General features: G+C 35.5%; 1 protein-coding gene across 9 annotated transcripts in view; it reads left to right on the forward strand.

Moving 5' to 3' along the window:
- The window catches only part of SLC44A5 (solute carrier family 44 member 5), a 392,569-nt gene that overhangs the window by 362,571 nt on the left and 12,762 nt on the right, over positions 1-17,236 (forward strand). For all 9 annotated transcript variants that reach the window (XM_058439661.1, XM_058439656.1, XM_058439660.1 and 6 more), the window contains 7 exons: positions 4,124-4,255; positions 9,784-9,883; positions 12,353-12,445; positions 12,901-12,988; positions 13,491-13,753; positions 14,283-14,377; positions 16,394-16,497. In XM_058439661.1, the coding sequence (XP_058295644.1) occupies positions 4,124-4,255; positions 9,784-9,883; positions 12,353-12,445; positions 12,901-12,988; positions 13,491-13,753; positions 14,283-14,377; positions 16,394-16,497 (875 nt within the window). The remainder of the gene's footprint in view (positions 1-4,123; positions 4,256-9,783; positions 9,884-12,352; positions 12,446-12,900; positions 12,989-13,490; positions 13,754-14,282; positions 14,378-16,393; positions 16,498-17,236) is intronic.

Genomic DNA, 17,236 nt, shown 5'->3' on the forward strand with positions numbered 1-17,236 from the left:
TCTACATATCATGAGAAACCAATTTTTTCTACTGAAATTTCCTACTGACAGCAGTCCATTTACTAGAGCAAATAACAATGTAGATGTGTCATACTGAGCAGAGAAAAAGCCAGACTGCTTGTGGGCAAGTGTTTATGAACAGCAATGGAACAATTCTCATTGGCCAGAACAGGTTAAGAGGTATACAGGAGAAGACATATAACACTTTGGTTATGAGCATGTGTTTAAGGTATGAAAAAGGCACGATCCCAGATTCATCACATATTAACTGTGTGATCCTCTGCAAGCATACAGTTTTCTTTAATTCATAGGCTTCTCAATCATATAACAGGAATCTGCGACTACTAAACAAAATAATGCTTACAACGTACTTAGATTTTGCTAGCATAAAGTAAATGTTCAATAAATAATGTCTATTTTTGTTGTTGCTGATATTATTGTTATTCAGGAGTATTATTGAGGAAAGAGAACTTGAAGCCCAGAGATCATAATTTTTAAAAATCTAGGACAAGAGAGAGAAAGCAAAGAAGGAGAAATTGGAAAATATTGTCTAGACTTTCACATTCACTAGTAGGAGGAAACTAAATTGCCTAAAGGGCCTTCTTGCTATGAAATCGTGACATTAAAAAGAGTATTGCACTGTATTGTTTTATATAATACATTGTTTTGATGAACTTTAGGAAATAAAGGAAATCTCCTCCAAAGGACAAAAATAACTCATGAGCTAAAATCAAAGCAGGGAACCAAGCAGGAAGCACAGGTGAAACACTGGGTAACCCATAGCAGTGCTGGGATCAGGAGACTTAGACTTGAGTTGGCAGCAGAACAGGGGATCATACCGGAAATTCCTGGAGTAAGTCTGGGATCCTAGAAATGTTTAAAGTGACCCCAGTTTGTTAGTACCCTTTGACTGCCTCTAGATGAAAGTTTCCTCAATTAACGTCACCAGGTTTTCACAGATTCAGATCAACAAAGTCCGAGACTACCTGACCTGCTAGAAAACAGTTCTGTGTGAAAACCAGTGGCTACTATAAACATGAGATTGAGGTCTCCAAGAATTCAGATGTGGGAATTAATAGATACAGAACACGTAGCCGGGTGCGGTGGCTCACTCCTATAATCCCAGCACTGTGGGAGGCCGAGGCGGCCCAATCACTTGAGGTGAGGAGTGGCAGACCAGCCTGGCTAACGTGGTGAAACCCTGTCTCTACTAAAAATACAAAAATTAGCCGGGCATGGTGGTGTACACCTGTAGTTCCAGCTACTTGGGAGACTGAGGTGGGAGAATTGCTTGAACCCTGGAGGAGGAGGTGGCAGTGAACTGAGATCATGACACTGCACTCCAGCCTGGGCAACAGAATAAGACTCTGTCTCTAAAGAAAAAAATAAAGAAAGAAAGATACAGAACATGAAATAACCATGCATGAAAGGTTTAAAGAATTAAAGATAGAATTACGGCCGGGCACAGTGGCTCACACCTGTAATCCCAGCACTTTGGGAAGCTGAGGCAGGTGGATCACGAGGTCAAGAGATCAAGATCATCCTGGCCAACATGGTGAAACCCCGTCTCTACTAAAAAAAATACAAAAATTAGCTGGGCATGGTGGCACACACCTGTAGTCCCAGCTACTCCGGAGGCTGAGGTATGAGAATTGCTTGAACTCAGGAGGCGGAGGTTGCAGTGAGCTGAGATTGTGACACTGCACTCCAGCCTGGGTGACAGAGCAAGACTCTGTCTCAAAAAAAAGAAAAGTGAATTCATTCATTCATTCATGGACGTGGAGTATCATTTATTCAAGGCTTGGACAACAAAAATAAAAATCAACAAAAATGCCCAGGCATACATGAAGATGAGCCATATAGAACTTTTCAAAATAAAAATGTTAGATTAAAAACAAATTGATAAGCTAAACAGCAAAATAGAGAATTAATGAACTGAAATATGAATCTGAAATAATTATCAAAAATATAGCAGAATGTGACACGGGGACAAAAATATGATTGTGTGGTTCAAAGAAATAGAAAATAGGTTGAGAAGGGCCTAACATATATCAACCATATTTGAAAGCTCTTGGCTGAGAATTTTCCAGAACTGATGAAACCATGGATCCATAGATACAGGAAGCCCTCATTATACTAAGGAGAGTAAAGGAAGAGAAATCCATGTCTAGTCATACATTATTCTGTTTATTCAACAAATATCAATTGAACAGCTGCTGTGTACAGACACTATTTTAGACTTCTGATGTACAACAGTAAAGGAACAGACTAAGGTTCTTACTCTCATGATGCTTGTAGCCTAAGTAATATATATATTAGAAGGTGGTTACTGCTATGGAAAAAAGAAAAGGTAGAGCAGGTAAGGGGAGATTGAGAGTACCATGGTAGGGCAAGGAGTGAAAATGGCGGTATTAGTAGGAGGGATCTTTTGGGGAAAACATCTAAGAAAACCCTGGGAAGCAATGGAGTTGGACAGTCAAGATGAAGGAAAAGTTCCAGACAGTGGGTACAGCTAGAGCAAAGGCCCTATAAGTAAGAGTGTGTTGAAGAAATGGCTGGGAGCCTGGTGTGGATGGGTGTACTGAGTAAAGGAAAAAAATAGTAGGAGATGAGGTCATAGAATTTATGAAGGGGGCAGAGCCTTACAGATTATTATAAAACCTAGGCTTTTACTCTGAATGAAACAGGGAGGCAATGTAGGGCTTTGGGTAGCAGAGAGATGAGATATAATGATTGCTGTAGTCCCTGTGTTGAGAATAGACTGTGGTGAGGCAAGAGTGGAAGCAATAAGACCAGTAAGGAGATGATTGCAGAAATTTATATGCCAAATGAGGGAAACTCTTGAGGGTGGCCATACATGCTTTTATTTGTATAATAGCTATATTTCCTGATGGATTGAATGCAGCTAGGAGAGAGAAAAGAAGGAGAATGATTCCACAGAAATATATGAGATGTAAGAAAAGATAGTGAACAAAGAAAATAAATTAATAAGCATTTAGGTAAAGCTAAACAAACTTTGCCTGCATAAAATAATAATTGCTTTAGACATTGGACACTAAAATTATTATTTTATGCAGGCAAAATTTGTTTAGTTTTACCTACATGCTAACTAATTTATTTAAAATGTATATAACAAAATTATTGAGCAATAATTAGACTGGGTGATTATTGAGTAACTAAGGTCTTGTATTTCCTTGTTAACATATTGACTCTAGGCTTATTAAAAAAAAGAACAGATTTTCAAGGTAATCTATTATAAAAATAGAGTAGATTGCTCAAAACCAGTAGAGAAGAAAAATGGAATATAAGTAAACAAAAAATCATCAATTTTTGAAAGACAAGAATTGGAAGAAAAGAAGTATAGACACAAAGTAGAACACGAAAAGCAAAATTAAGAACATAGAAACAAATATAAATATATCAATATATAAAGTATAAATATGTTAAACTCACCAATTAGAATACAGAGATTGTCAGGTGTTAAATTATTAAAATATACACATACAAATTGGAGCTATATATTATTTATAAAAGTTATACAACATGTAAGGAAATAGAACATTTGCAAGTGAAGGGATGGAAAGAATATACTAGCAATCAATAACAAAGAAAGTGGAAGAAGACAATAATATCAGACAAAATAGATTTTAGGATGACAGTGTTATGGATAAAAATGATTTAGTTCACTAAAAAAAGATGCCAACCCTAAACTTGTTGCATCTATTAAAATAACCTCAAAAATCATAGAATTGCAAGGATAAATAAGCGGATAATAATAAATTAGTATTGGGTATAAACCTTGGGGGGAGTTTTCAACACATCTTTCTACTGAACAAATATATCATGATGTCCTACTGATGGACATTAAGGTCATTTCTAGTCAAAAGGACATTTAAAGCCACATGTTGCCGTAATTATCAAGACAAATACTGAAAACATTTATATCAAATATAGTAGCACATTTAGACTATTGGATCCAAATATTTGCTGTGTAAATATGTGTCTTGCCTTTGCAGAAATTACCATGCTCATCAGTTTCATGTAGCTATGTATGATGAGCACATATAGCTCCTATTTCAGAAAACCATATTTTATATTATTCTGTTTTTCTTTCTTTTTCAAGGAATATGGCACTGTTACCAGCAGTACACCAATCTTCAGGAACGCCCAAGTTCTGTATTAACTATCTATGACATTGGGATTCAGACTAACATAAGCATGTACTTTGAACTGCAACAAACATGGTTCACATTTAGTGAGTATTTTAAAAACTGATTTCATTAAAATTGTAATAATGAGAAAATATCTTTTTGTCTAAAGGAAAACTTGGGTTGGTATAACCTGTTAAATGTATTTATCACTTGTGTCATAAAAGGTAATGTGTCTATAATCCTCTAACTACAGTAAGTGGAAAAGTCATTGAGGAAAATTTATTGTATAATCTAAGAAAATACTACCTTACAAAGACCTCAGGCCATTTGCCTTCGAATTAAAATTGTTTAGTTGTAGACATTTATAGGCATTAACCTGATGTCTAAGAAAGATGTTTAAAAAGAAACAAATGCTTGATTTTTCAAACTATTTATTTATTTATTTTTCTGAGATAAGATCTTGCTCTATCACCCAGGCTGGAGTGCAGTGGCACAATCATGGCTAACTTCACCCTTGACCTCCCAAACTCAAGCAATTCTACCACCTCAGCCTCCCAAGTAGCTAGGACCACAGATGTGTGTCACCATGCCTGGCTAATTTTTTAATTTTTTGTAGAGATGAGGTCTCCCTATGTTGTCTAGGCTGGTCTTGAATTTCTGGGCTCAAGTGATCCTCCCACCTCAGCCTTCTAACATGCTGGCATGAGCCACCGTGCTGGCGTGAGCCACCGTGCTCAGCCTCAAACTTGTTTTTAAAAAAGGAAAAGGAAAAACAAACAACAACTTTTCATAGCAAAATATTTAAACCACTTATAGGAATTATGAGTAATAAGTATCTGAAAATAAATTTGCATTTTTGAAGTCTTTCTTCAAGGTTTTTAATTTCTTAAGGATAATATTTTTAATATTAACAAATTTAAATATTTATTTAAATGTAACAAAATTTTTTAAGCAAGTTGATTTCAGAGATGGTTTTAATCTCATATTCCTAGAATGGTGTTATAATAATACTCCTTTTAAGATTTGTGTTCTTTAATCAAGATTTTCAAAATAATCTCTAACTACATGTTGCTTTTAAAAAAATCATCTTTATATTCTTGAAGTTAGAGAGCCAGACAAGACACATTCAAGGAAGCCTGGTAAGAGGCCCAGAAAGAACCTCAGAAGGGAGCAATATCTTGGGGTGTCATGATTCCAGGCATGGGTCCCATTCCCATCAATTTGAAAACTTGACTTTGCCACTTCATTCAAGGATACTCAGACTTTTTTTTTTTTTTTTTTTTTTTGAGACGGAGTCTCGCTCTGTCGCCCAGGCTGGAGTGCAGCAGCGCGATCTCGGCTCACTGCAAGCTCCACCTCCCGGGTTCACGCCATTCTCCTGCCTCAGCCTCCCAAGTAGCTGGGACTACAGGCGCCCGCCACCACGCCTGGCTAATTTTTTATATTTTTAGTAGAAACGGGGTTTCACCTTGGTCTCGATCTCCTGACCTCGTGATCTGCCCTCCTCGGCCCCCCAAAGTGCTGGGATTACAGGCGTGAGCCACCGCGCCCAGCCTGATACTCAGACTTTCAAGGACAAGCTCATGTTAAGTCACCAAAGCACCCTATATCTGTTTACATCATTAGGATAGTCTCCTAGTGACCAAAGTGCAGACATTTTCCATATAGGACACTACCTTCCTGGGATCAGAGCACCTGGAAAGCAAGATTACCAATCAGAAGCTATTTTAGCAAAGGGGCTTGGACAGCGGTGGGAGATGCTTTCCTCAGACGATGCAAACCTTGATGACCTAGCTGAGCAGCACAGATGTCCCTCCCAGATTCCTTCTCCACCACATTTAGTTTTTCTCTTAAAAAAAAATACTGTATCAAACTCCAACTTCTTACTGTTTGGCTTCTCATTTCTAGCTCTTATGCAGACTAATAGCCTTCACTGACATCTTTTTATCCAAATATGTTATAGAATTGTTTCATTTATAACCTTTTCTTTTTAACTGCAAAAATCAGCCATCCTCATCAGGATCAGGGAATTGAATCCTCATCATTTTTCCTGAATTTAAATGATTCCACATCTCTTCAGCAACCCGCTTACTGTTGTCTATTATTTCTGAAGGTGACAAATGTCACCCATTATGTGTTGAAACTTCTAGTTGTACTCTTGGATGGATCTTAGTTACAGGTTCTGTGCCCACCCCCGGCTGTCTCATAAGACCCTTCCACACAAACGCCGTTGAGGTGATCAGAATCTGCCATTGGAAAAGTAAAGAGATGCACCTTTAGGAAAATACAGACTTATTAGAATTTTCAAGTCTAGGAATTCTGATAACTCAGATAAGCTCCGCTTTCATAACTCACTTTTCAGATTTTAATTGATTACTTGCTCTGTGTTTGGACAAAATTCTAGGCACCAAAAACAAAAGCATATATGTGAAATTACACTCATTAACACAAACACTGAAAGTAGGCGGAGTTATAAATACCAAAATTGTAATTTTATGAGTTTTACTTTGTGTTCGGAGATGGTTCTATTCATATCTCTGCTATTAACTATGAACTCGTGTATATCTCTTAGCTCCCAGGTGCCAGTCTCGTCCTTTGTTAAGTTACAGTTATACTAATGACTCTATAGGGCATCAAATATATTTATATTATTTACTCTTATTCAAACAAAAGGGGGGATATAGGATAGTCATGTGTTGCTTAATGAGAGAAATATATTCTGAGAAATGCATTGTTGGGCAATTTTTTCATTGTGTAAACATCATAGAGTATACTTATGCAAACCTAGATGGTATAGCCTACTACACTCTTAGGCTACACGTAATAGCCTACTGCTCCTAGTCTACAAACCCATACAGCATGTTACTCTGCTGAATACTGTAGGAAATTGTAATACAATGGCAAGGGTTTGTATATCCAAACATAGGAAAGATACAGTAAAGATAGATATGGCATAAAACATTTTTTAAATAGTACCCGTGTGAAGAGTGTTTACCATGAATGGAGCTTAAGTAAGTGAGTGGTGAGTGAATGTGAAGAGCATTACTGTACACTACTGTAGACTTTATAAGCACTGTACATCTAGGCTACAATAAATTTATTAAAAACTTTCTTCCTTCAATAATTAACCTAAGCTTACTATAACTTTTATATATTTTTAATTTTTTAAACTTTTTGACTCTTTTATAATAACATTTAGCTTTAATTTTTGACTGTTTTATAATAACACTTATACAAACAGCTGTACAAAAACATTTTCTTTCTTTACATTCTAATTCTAAAAGCTTTTTCTATTTTTAAGGTTTTTTTTTTTTTTTTTTTTTTTACTTTCAATATGTTTTGTTAAAAACGGAGGCACAGGCCAGGCGTGGTGGCTGACGCCTATAATCCTAGCACTTTGGGAGGCCAAGGTGGGAGGATCATTTGAGCCCAGGAGTTCAAGACCAGCCTGGGCAACAGAGTGAGACCCTATCTCTATTTTATTTAAAAAATTAGAAAAAAAAAATTAAAGACACAAATACATACATTATCGTAGACCTACACAGGCGTCAGAATCATCATCAATGTCACTTTCTTCCACCTCCACATCTTGTCCCACTGGAAGGTCTTCGGGGACAATAAAAAACATGGAGCTGTCATCTCCTATTATAATAATGCCTTCTTCTGGAATATTCCTGAAAGACCCACCTGAAGCTGTTTAACAGATAACTTTTTTTTATAGTAAGTAGTGGGAGTACACTCTGAAATAACAAAAATTATTGTGTAGTAAATACATAAAACAATAACAAACTCATTCATTATTAGTATCAAGCATTATATGCTATACCTACTTGCATGTGCTGTACTTTTATGTGACTGTCAGCACAACAGGTTTGTTTACACCAACATCACTCCAAACACATGAGTAATGCATTGCACTACGATGCCACTGGGCAATAGGAATGTTTCAGCTCCATTATAATCTTACAGGACTGGCGTTGTATATGCAGTCCATTGTTTCCTGTTCAAAACATTGTCATGCAGTGCATGACTGTATGTAAGTTCAAAAGACAGTTATATTTCTCTAATGTAATTATTTTGTGGGTGCAATTTTATAAAGGCAGAAGTTAGATATACAGAGTTTTTTAACAGTGCAATGTCATAATATAAAGTGACTCATATGTATTATCTTTATAGGTTCATTCAAAGAAGATAACAATTTTAGCATAATATGGTTACACGCCACAATTTTGGGTTCAAATTAGTGTTTTAAGAGAATAAAATGTACATGAAAACATAAATACATAGTATAACTAAAGGAAGATGTAGAAGTGAGATGATACATTACTAAGGTCTTTGTATACCTCTGGGTGAACTTCTACTTACTCGGAGACAGTAAATGATGTGTGATGTGTCAGAATTTTAGTGATATAATAATAGAATGAAATAATGAGCTCTCCATCAACAGAACTGTTCAAGCATGAGCTCCATAACCATCCAGCAAGGAGGTTATAGACTGGATTCTTTCACAAGTGGGAATTTAAGTTTCCATTAAGTTCCTTGTACAATTTTAGATTCTGTTTCTTGATTTTAAGATCCATACCTTTTACTTTTTAACACTTCTGAAATCAGGATGCATCTTAAAATTATTAAATAAACATTTAATGAAGTGTTTCTTTTCCTAAAAACTTATTATTTAAGGATATGTCTTAGAAATGAGGAAATATAATAATTGATGATATTTGGCTTCAAGTTTAAAAAAACTAATTCAAGCTAGCTAAAGAGAAAAGAAAACACGAACAGGCTGAAAGCAGAGCAGATGGATATAGGATATAAGGATACAGAAGTGCCTCATCAAACTCAAACAAGCAGAAAGGTAGCTGGACTTCAAAGTTTACTTGGAGTCAGGAAATGAAAGCCAAAAAGAACCCAAGATTTCCTCTCCTTGCTGTCTTTCTTTATACATCTATACTTTATTCTTTCTCTGCAGGTTCACTTATTTTACATAAAGATGGTTTTGACGCAGTTTGTATAACCTACAATTCAAGATTTATAAACTACAATTCAAGACTAAAAAAATTCAGTTGACTAAACTAGGTTCCTTTAGTTTAAATTCTAATACTTATATTGGCCGAGTTGGGTTAAGTTTACAAGCTGATTCCATCAATGGTGCCCATAGTGCGAAGAGTCACAAAATAATAATGGGACAGCCGAGAACCTGCCCTGCCAGCCAGCAAGGACAATTAAGAGGCATTATGAGGAAAGCGAACAGCTCAAAACGTGTCTTCTGTATATTGTCTTACTCAATGAACTAAAGGTGAAAACATCTAAAATAGAACTACCTAAAGCAGCCCTTCCCTTTTTCCATTCCTATTTTCAAAGTTCTACAAGTTGTGTGAAATGCTTTATGGATGAGATGAACCCTTTCCAAAAGAGATGTTCAAGCTCTTGCTAAAGGATTTAATCTAGATTTCTTAGGATTTTGTGAAAGTTAATTTCTAAGATTGGCATTTTTGGAGAGATAACACTGCTTAGATTATGAGGTGTCAGAACTGGCAGAAGTAATCGTAAAGTTCAATCCTAGCATTTGCAGGGAAGGTTTGTTTCTGTATCTACTTGTATTACAGACTGATTTTTTTTTTCCTGTTCAAAGTGATAATACTCTGCATCATTGAAGTGATTGTCATCCTCATGCTGATCTTCCTCAGGAATCGAATCCGAGTCGCCATTATCCTGCTGAAGGAAGGAAGCAAGTAAGGCCCTTAATGTAGAAACTCAGCTAAAGTGTATCAGTCAGTAAAATCAGTCACTGTCCCTTGCATAAATATCTCACCTATTTTCCTTTCAAGAACACTTTTGGCTGGGCGCGGTGGTTCACGCCTGTAATCCTGGCACTTTGGGAGGCCGAGGCAGGTGGGTCACCTGAGGTCAGGAGTTCGAGACTAGCCTGACCAACATGGAGAAACCCCGTCTCTACTAAAGATACAAAATTAGCCGGACGTGGTGGCGCATGCCTGTAATCCCAGCTACTTGGGAGGCTGAGGCAGGAGAATCACTTGGACTGGAAGGTAGAGGTTGCAGTGAGCTGAGATCGTGACATTACACTCCAACCTGGGCAACAAGAGCAAAACTCTGTCTCAAAAAAAAAAAAAAAAAAAGAAGACTTTTAAAAGAAAGCATCTTCCATTCAGGAACACTTATTCAAGTTCACACTCTGCCACTTATTAGAAAGATCACCACTAACAAGTCCTTTAATATCCCCAAACCTCAATAATCATAGGGTAAAATAAGGGTAAAACCTATTTAATCTACGTATTAGCAGTTTTTGAACACCAAATATGTGTTAGGAGAATGACACATGTGAAAGTAAGTGATAAAGTGCTATATAAACGTTAGCTAGATTACATGTTATATTATTTTCATACTGGGTCATATGTTTATATTAATGGTTGAGATAATTTGCAAAACTTTAAATCACCATAATTCTATAAAGTCAATTATATGCTATTGCCACTTCTGTCTGAGTGACGTAATTTTCTAATAGACAGGACAATTGATTCTAGGAGCACCAGACTATACATTTCATATCTAAAGCCCATAGTTTAGGAACACTTTATACCAAGAGTCATTTTTATTTTCTAAAGTTACAAAATAAATACTAAATCTTTCATAAAATTCATGCCAAGAGATAATAACACCTATAGTTTCCACGCTATTCCAAAAGGTCATTCAAGAATAATACTGTGAATTTTTTAATAAGGCATGGAAGTAACCGGGAAAGCATTATTATAAAGCCAACAGCCCACGCTGTCTATTCAGTGTGATGGAAACTACATTGTTAATGACCAAGAACCAAATTATTTTTAAGTTTTAAGGATTATTTAAACAAAATTACCGTATTATTATTTTTATTATAATAGTGCCACCTGAAGTCAGTGGTTTAAATAGTTAACAAGCAGTTAGTTAAACTCTCTCTCCTTCCCACAATAACCTATCATTAGCCACTGAAAACTACTGATTTTCTGGGTTTATTTCTTAAGTAGTATGATATTGCACAGTTCACTGTAACTTGCTCTACTTGTTTCACTTCTAAATGTGCATTTGCATGAGCATATGTGTTTGTGTTAAAGGGCCAGTAAAACTGAAACAGGTTGGTAGTTTGCTCAGGGGGTATTAAGGACTGAAATAAATAGGTGTGAGAATACAGGGTAAACCTAAGGACACACAATAATTCACTTAACAGCAGTGTTTGGAGAAAAGAGAAAACAGTATAGCTTAAATAGTGAGGTGAGGAAGGTAGCAAATACAAAAAAATCTAAGCATCAATGCATTAGGAGTGATAAGATTTTCATCTGATTTCTCAATGGCCATATGAAACAGTATTGTGTTTAATCCAGTGTCATATGCTGAAAAGATCATGTAACAGAAGTCATTAGAAGTAATGCAGTCAGATAGTGAACATTTCACAAACCGTGTCCTATTAGAAAATATCAAAGAAATTATTATCCTTGATCATTATATTTTCCAAAATTGCATTTTAGAAATTATATTTTCAAATATAATTTAAATTTATAATTTAAAAATACATTTAACTGCAAATAGACATTATATTTTCCGAAGAAAAAAGAATAAGGAATTACCTGAAGGGTTGCTATGTGGAAAAAATGGGAAAATGGTCATTTCTTCCCCAGAAGTTAGAGGATATAGTTTGCAAACAGGCAGATAAGGAAGAAATTTCTAATACCTTGATAAGAAAATAGAATAAGCCATGTCATGTAAAAGTAAGTACCCATCACTCAATGTGTTCACCAAAGGCTAGTGAACACATTCTGAAGAAGTATAGGGGATTCTTGAATTAGTGGGGGATTCCCACGGTGTGACACATGATCTTCTTCAATTTTAAAAGTCTAAGAATCTAAACAAAAGGAAGAAATGTCATGATTACAATGTATCAAATCTTTATGGGTCAGACAGTAGTAACCAAAGGAAGGAAAATTTGAGGGACTTTAGGCAGGAGTCTAACATGTGCATCGGAAAAACACGTAACTTACTTTTAAAAATAAGTAAATAAATAAAAATGTAAAACCAACTGAGAATATGCCAGAATGATCACCAAAAAAAGAGTCCGTGGTTATTACCAGTTTTCTTAGAATTAATTCAGTCTAAAGCTTATTTCTAGTTTTAACAATCATTTTGAATTTCAACTATTTGTTTTATTTCAGAGCCATTGGATACGTTCCTAGTACATTAGTCTATCCAGCTTTAACTTTCATTTTGCTCTCAATCTGCATTTGCTACTGGGTCGTGACAGCAGTGTATCCTTTGGTAATTGGCCTCTTTAAACCTCAGGTTCACATGACTATTCGTGAACCAGGAGTTTTTGTTCAGTGTTTTCTATCCCTGGGAAGATGACGAATGTACTAAGAAATAACTATTTTTTTCCCAAGCTCTAAAAACGTTTCAATCTACTGATTGAATTTCCCCCCAAATAGTTCATATTGTAGGTTTGTTTTATTTTGTCTCCACATGATACTGCTCCTTAGCAATAAGCCAAGAAAGCTCCTGTACATTTTACTGTTTTTAAGGGGCCACTCAGTGCAGCTGGCCCACATTACATTAATCTAGGCCTGAAAAATAGATGAATATTATTAAAATATTAGGAATTTTTGAAGTTAATTTCTCATGCACTTTTGAGTTGTCTGTATTGTTTTCTTGTCCATTTATTTTCAATCTACCAGCAAATAGTTTATCCTTAATGGAGTTTATTCAGTTTCTTGGCGACATCAGGGGTACCTGTATACAAAGTCATAGCTCCAGAGGGGCGTTGTATACATGAAAATCAAACCTGTGACCCAGAGGTAAGTACAAGAAACTCTTTCATTTACTTACTTCAATATAGACTTCTGCTGCAATTCATTTTGTAGTTGTTGTAGGAATTGTTCCGAAGCAGAGATCCTATACACTGACAGGGACAACTATGTGCTGAAGGGGAGTGTGCATCAGGTAAGCAGGAGAGTATTGAAAACAGTGGGCAGAATGGAGAGAAAGCACTGTATCTCCTGAGCTTACCTGCCCTACCATATACCCAAGACCACAGACAGTAGGTATGGTCAACAACAACACTGATCCATGCGAAATTATAGTGGGTGCAGATTATGAGCATTTGATGAAAAACGGGATACTTTCCAGCGCTCATTAGAGAATTATATAAAGTGATATAAAAGAAAATAGAGGAGTAAGAGCAGGAGCTGATGGAGAAACAACAGGACATGCAATTAAGGGGAAGAGGAAAGCACAGGGAGTTGTTATCTTGGAGTGATATTTAATATTATGTCCTTGTGTTCTTTTTTCTGAATGCAGATTTTTAATACAACTGAAATTGCCAAAGCTTGCCCTGGGGCTCTGTGTAACTTTGCGTTCTATGGTGGAAAGAGCTTGTACCATCAATACATCCCTACCTTCCATGTATACAACTTGTTTATCTTTCTCTGGCTTATAAACTTCGTCATTGCACTGGGTCAGTGTGCCCTTGCTGGTGCATTCGCTACTTATTACTGGGCCATGAAAAAACCTGATGACATCCCACGTTATCCACTTTTTACTGCATTTGGACGAGCCATACGGTAAGTTCCAAGTTGAAGCCTACACCTATCTTGTCAGTTACATTTAGTGTGCTTGTAATTCACTCTTGGCTCATTAATTCAAGTGGCAAGGTACAAATGAAATCAAAGGTATGAATCAAAAGTCATGGATGCCCACTGGTTTTGTCTGGTTTCATAGCCAGTTTTACAATCCTTACCCAAGCCAATTTCCTTCTAAATGCTATAGGTTACTAGAGAGAGAAAAAGATAGAGGAGGATACCAAATGAAAGATCAAGGATTAACTTGGCTCTGTGTCTCCACTGAGCAGTAAAAACATCGTATTTTATGATGATAGACTATTGGTGTCATTTATGCTGATGAAGGGTAAGACAGATGTATATGGTTTAAAATCCTCTACGGAGACCTTTATCAATCTAAATAAGAGAGTGCAACAGGCTTTTTGCTGTTAATCCTTCTGCAGATACCTTTTACTTGTGAAAATTATTCAGTGAGCATCCTTTTAAATAATAGTATTAAGTTTTAACTTATTCTCATTTTATTTTTGTGCAGATATCACACCGGCTCCCTAGCATTTGGATCTTTGATTATTGCATTAATTCAAATGTTTAAAATTGTCCTAGAATACTTGGACCACCGTCTTAAACGTAAGATTTCAGACGTCTTGACTTTTGTGAAGATAATAAATTGGATCGGGGGTGGGGGGAGACCTGATGATTATAACTTGGACTAGGGTAGTAAGGATGAAAGGGCATGTTTGGGACCTGTTCTGTTCTGAAGGAAAACCAGAGAGAGCTTGCTTAAGGAGTTGATGTCAGCGGAGGGGAGGGACAGTGGTGAAGAAAAGAGAAAAGGTGTGTGATCCTATTTATTAAGCTGTGGAAGCCAGAAGAAACAAATTTCAAAAAGGAGATTAAGAATTCTTTTTTGAGATGTTATTGTTGAGAAGTATGATGGAGATGTCAGGTTGGCAGTTCCAAGTCTATAGTTCAGGTCAGGTTAGGCTTAAAATATAGATGTGGGTGTCACGGGCATAAGTCTTCATATCTGATATATATTGTTTACAAACACATAAACTTTGCTTGGAATGTACCTTAAAATATTTTATTATTAATATTGGAAACAGACTTGAAAAGGAACAAAAAAGCTGGAAGACTCACACTTCCTGATTTCAAAACTTATTATAAATCTACAGCAATCAAAAGAGTGTGGTACTAGCATAAGGACAGACATATAGAGGTAAAATAAAAGAGAAATCCCAGAAACTAACTCTCACATATAAGACCATTCAATGGGAAAAGGTCAGTCTTTTCAACTAACGGTGCTGGGAAAATGGGATATCCACATGCAAAAGAATGAAGTTCAACCTTATCTTACATTAATATACAAAAATTAACTAAAAATGGATCAAAGACCTAAACAAAAGCACTAAAACTATAAAACTCTTAGAAGAAAACATAAGATGAAAGCTTCATGACATTGGATTTGGTGATCATTTCTTAGATAGAACACCCAAAGCATAGGCAACAAAAGAAAAATACATTGAACTTCATCAAATTTAAAAACATTTATTCAACAAAGGACACTACCAAGAGAGTGAAAAGACAGCCCACATGATGGAAGAAAATATTTCCAAATCATATGCCAGATAAGGAATTCATATCCAGAATATATAAGAACTTCTACGACTCAACAGCAAAATAAGCAACCCAATTCAAAAATGGACAAAGAACTTGAATAGATATTTCTCCAAAAATGATATGCAAATGGCCAATGAGGACATGAAAAGATGCTTAATATCACTAGTCATTAGGGAAATGCAGATCAAAACCCCAATGAGATAGCACTCCATACACATTAGAATGGCTATTATAGATATATATAAACAAAGAAAAAAAACAGAAAATAAGAAGTGTTGGTAAGAATGTGGAGAAATTGGAATCCTTTTGTATTGCTGGAGAGAATGTCAAATGAGGTAGTCACTGTAGAAAACAGTATGGCAGTTTCTAAAAAATTTTTAAATATAATTTTATATGACCCAGAAATCCCACATCTAGATACATATGAAAAGAATTGAAAGAAGGAACTCAAACAGATACTTGCACATCACTGTTCATAACAGCATTATTCAGAATAGCCAGAAGGTATAAACAACCCAAATTCCAATCAACAAATGAATAAACAAAATGTGTTATATACATACAATGAAATATTATTCAACCTTAAAAAGGAATGAAATGATGACCCTTGACAATATCATGCTAAATGAAATAAGCAAGATACAAAAGGGTAAATATTGTATGATTTCTCCTATTTGAAGCACCTAGAAGAAGCAAATTTATACAGACAAAAAATATAATGGAGTTTACTAGGAGCTGGGGGAAGAGGGGAATGAGAAGTTACTGTTGAAGGGCATAGAATTTCTATTTGAGATTTTAAAGTTCTGGAAATGGATAGCAGTGATGGTTGTACAACATTATAAATGTACTCAATGCCACTGAACTGTACACTTAAAAATGGTTAAAATGGCAAATTTCATATTATGTATATTTTATAACAATAAAAAATTTTAAATCTCATTTTAAATGTTGTATTATTATTTAGTTTGACTGATAAGGTTCAGCTGCAAATCATTAATAGATTTAAATATCTCCTTCTCATAGGTACCCAGAACACATTTTCTAAATTCCTACAATGCTGCCTGAGATGCTGCTTCTGGTGTTTGGAAAATGCAATAAAGTTTTTAAACAGAAATGCCTATATTATGGTAGGTAGATTATTTTTTATTTACTAAGCTGCTTCTTTGCAATCCCAAACCTCATGTCTACATTGCCCTCTCTAAAGCACTTTTACATCATGCAGTTGAATTTATCACTATGCTGATATAAGGCCTGTGAATTCAATGCATGATTCAGGGAATATGCTTCCCTAGTCTAGATAGTATCTGAACTATATTATTACCTTCAATATCTTTTTTGAGAGAAAAAAATTACACATTTTGGAAACTTACAAGTGTGTTGGATAAAAAATGGTTTTGTGTGTCTTTGGCATAGTTTAGTGGGAAGACAGAGTATTTAATCTGTGTTTCATTCTGAGAAGAAAATACTTTCTAATTCTGGAATTTACGTAATTTTAAAGAAGGGTCTTATCCTTTTATGAATATTGTGTTGAAATGTGTGGACATTGACAATGCTTGACTGAGTTTTACTTGTTTCCTATGGCAATATGGAAACTCCTAAATTGGTTTTTTAACATAAGGGATCCAGAAATATAATTCTTCTAACATTTAGAAAGCTACAGTATAACCTTATGACATTTGCTTGTTATCACAGTAGCACAGGGTCTGGAAAAGTGATTGAAATAGTTATGGAGATTCAAACAGTCATTAATTTACCTCCAATGAGAGTATTGTGTTAAGCCTATTCATCAATAAATCAAATTTAGTGAAAAGTATTGGGTTTCCTTAAGAGTAATTTTTTATGTAGAGACTACAATATTTAACCTTG

Source organism: Hylobates moloch, unplaced genomic scaffold (assembly GCF_009828535.3).
Source record: "Hylobates moloch isolate HMO894 unplaced genomic scaffold, HMol_V3 SCAFFOLD_5, whole genome shotgun sequence".
Lineage (NCBI taxonomy): Eukaryota > Metazoa > Chordata > Mammalia > Primates > Hylobatidae > Hylobates > Hylobates moloch.